Source organism: Eimeria mitis, genomic scaffold, assembly GCF_000499745.2.
Source record: "Eimeria mitis Houghton genomic scaffold, Emh_scaff6967, whole genome shotgun sequence".
Taxonomy (NCBI): Eukaryota; Apicomplexa; class Conoidasida; order Eucoccidiorida; family Eimeriidae; genus Eimeria; species Eimeria mitis.
Window position 1 is genome coordinate 248 of NW_013575063.1, and position 2,401 is coordinate 2,648.

The 2,401-nt window shown below is 55.9% G+C and overlaps 2 protein-coding genes across 2 annotated transcripts; one reads left to right on the forward strand and one right to left on the reverse strand.

Moving 5' to 3' along the window:
- Positions 1-505: 505 nt before the first annotated feature.
- Positions 506-1,265, reverse strand: EMH_0089850 (uncharacterized protein; the record flags this gene model as incomplete). The annotated part of the gene is made up of 2 exons (XM_013501486.1): positions 506-553; positions 771-1,265. The coding sequence occupies 2 exons, from the start codon at positions 1,263-1,265 to the stop codon at positions 506-508; spliced, it is 543 nt and encodes a 180-aa protein (XP_013356940.1).
- Positions 1,266-1,709: 444 nt separating this feature from the next.
- Positions 1,710-2,039, forward strand: EMH_0089860 (uncharacterized protein; the record flags this gene model as incomplete). Its single annotated transcript, XM_013501487.1, has 1 exon — positions 1,710-2,039. One exon carries the CDS (start codon positions 1,710-1,712, stop codon positions 2,037-2,039), a length of 330 nt encoding a protein of 109 aa, XP_013356941.1.
- Positions 2,040-2,401: the final 362 nt, after the last annotated feature.

Consider the following 2,401-nt stretch of genomic DNA (forward strand, 5'->3'; position numbering starts at 1 on the left):
AGCAGCAGCAGCCGCTGCTGCTGCTGCTGCTGCTGCTGCCAACATCTATTGCAGTTGTAGCAGCTGCAGCAGCAGCTACTGCAGCACAAACTGCTGCAGCACCACTTCTGCTGCTACAGCAGCAACTGCTGCCACAGGTGTTGCTGCTGTTGCTGCTGCTGCTGCTGCTGCTGCAGTCTTTCATACGAAGTCCTTACAGCAGCAAACCCACAACGAGAAGCAGCAGCAGCAGCAGCAGCAACAGCAGCAGCAGCAGCAGCAGCAGTATTAGAGGCAGAAACAACAGCAGTAATAGCAGCAGCAGCAGCACGAGCAGCTGAACAGCAGCTGCGACAGCAACAGCAGCAGCAGCAGCAGCAACAACAGCCGCAGCAAGAGCAGCAGCAGAAGAAGCAACAGCAGCAGCAACAGCAGCAGCAGCAGCAAAAGAACAAAATGGAGCAATCCCCTCCTAAACCGTGGCAGCAGCAGCAGCAGCAGCAGCAGCAGCTGGCGTTACCTTTTACTATCGGCAGCAGCAGCAGCGGTCTGTGTCTTCCTGCTGCTGCTCCTGCTGCAGCAGCAGACACAGCAGCACGAGCGTGTCTATATGCGAGCAGCAGCCGTTTGCAGCAACAGCAGCAGCAGCAGCAACACCAGCAGCAGCAGCAGCAGCAGCAGCAGCAGCAGCAGCAGATGGTAATATATATGCAGCAGCACCTGCAGCAGCAGCAAGCAGCATAAACCCCTACTACAGCAGCAGCACAGCTGGCTACTATGGGGCCCCCTACGGCGGCTATGGAGGCTGGAGCTATGGTGGCTATGGGGGTAATCCTGCTGCTGCTGCTGCTGCTGCTGCTGCTGCTGCTGCTGCTGCTGTTGCTGTTGCTGCTGCTGCTGCTGCTGTTGCTGCTGTTGCTGCTGTTGATGTTGCTGCTGCTGCTGCTGCTGTTGCTGCTGTTGCTGCTGCTGTCGCTGTTGCTGCTGTTGATGTTGCTGCTGTTGCTGCTGTTGCTGTTGCTGCTGTTGCTGCTGCTGTCGCTGTTGCTGCTGTTTCTGTTGTTGCTGTTGCTGATGTTGCTGTTGCTGTTGCTGTTGCTGTTGCTGTTGTTGTTTCTAACCTTCTTGCTATCGCTGTTGCTGCTGTTGCTGCTGCTGCTGCTGCTGCTGCTGTTCTGGTAGAGCCTCAGCAACAGCAGCAGCAGCAGCAGCAACGGGAGCAGCATCAACAGCAGCATCAGCACCACCAGCATCAGCACCACCCGCATCAGCAGCACCACCACCATCAACACCACCAGCATCAGCAGCAGCAACAGCAGCAGCAGCAGCAGCAGCAGCAGCAGCAGCAGCAGCAAGTGTGTGAGCTGTGTGTGTGCATGCAGGCCCTTCATACATAAGCGGAGCCATCGACAGCTTGTCTCGTTTGTCTTTGCTGCTGGATAGCCAGAGTTTGTGTATGGAACACATACATATGCATGCGTTGCTGCTGCAGCAGCATATAATATCTTTACGCTGCTGCTGCTCTTTGTTTGCTGCTGCTGCTGCTGCTGCTGCTGCTGATGCTAAGGTTAAGGTTCTACATTCTATTAAAACCCGTACACATACTTTTATATTTAATATTCGTGCTGCTGCTGCTGCTGCTGCTGATGCTGCTGCTGCTGCACCACATATTCTTTATAAACAGCAGCAGCTGCTGCTGCAGCAGCTGCTGCCGACTGTATGTACACCTGATGACGACAGCAGCACAGCAGACACCAGCAGCTGCAGCAGCCCCAGCAGCAGCAGCAGCAGCAGCAGCCGCAGCAGCAGCCCCAGCCCCAGAAACAGCAGCAGCAGCAGCAGCAGCAGCAGCAGCAGCAGCAGCAGCAGGGAGAAAGGAAACCAAGAAGGTGCAGCAGCAAACAGCGCAGAGGTGGAGGCCCACCTCACCAGACAAGCCATCATTAAACTCGTACACAGAATCAGGTCAGCAGCAGCAGCAGCAGCAGCAGCAGCGGCAGCAGCAGCAGCAGCAGCGGCAGCAGCGGCAGCAGCGGCAGCAGCAGCAGCAGCAGCAGTAGTAGTAGTAGTAGTAGTAGAAGTGGTAACAACGGCGAGAGAAGCAGAAATTGTTGTAGGTGCAGCAGCAGCAGCAACAGCAGCAACAGCAGCAGCAGCAGCAGCTGCTGCTGCTGCTGCTGCACTAGCAGCAGCAGCAGCAGGGAATGACAGTAGACGATATTAAGGCGCCTTGTCACTTATGTTGTTGTTGCTGCTGTTTTTGCTGCTTTTGTTGCTGCTGCTGTTGCTGTTGCTGCTGTTGCTGCTGCTGTTGTTGCTGCTGCTGCTGCTGCTGCTGCTGCTGCTGTGTGTTCCTCAGAAAGCTATCTCTGCTGCTGCTGCTGCTGCTGGGCCTCAACTTTCTGCTGCTAGCGAGGAGACG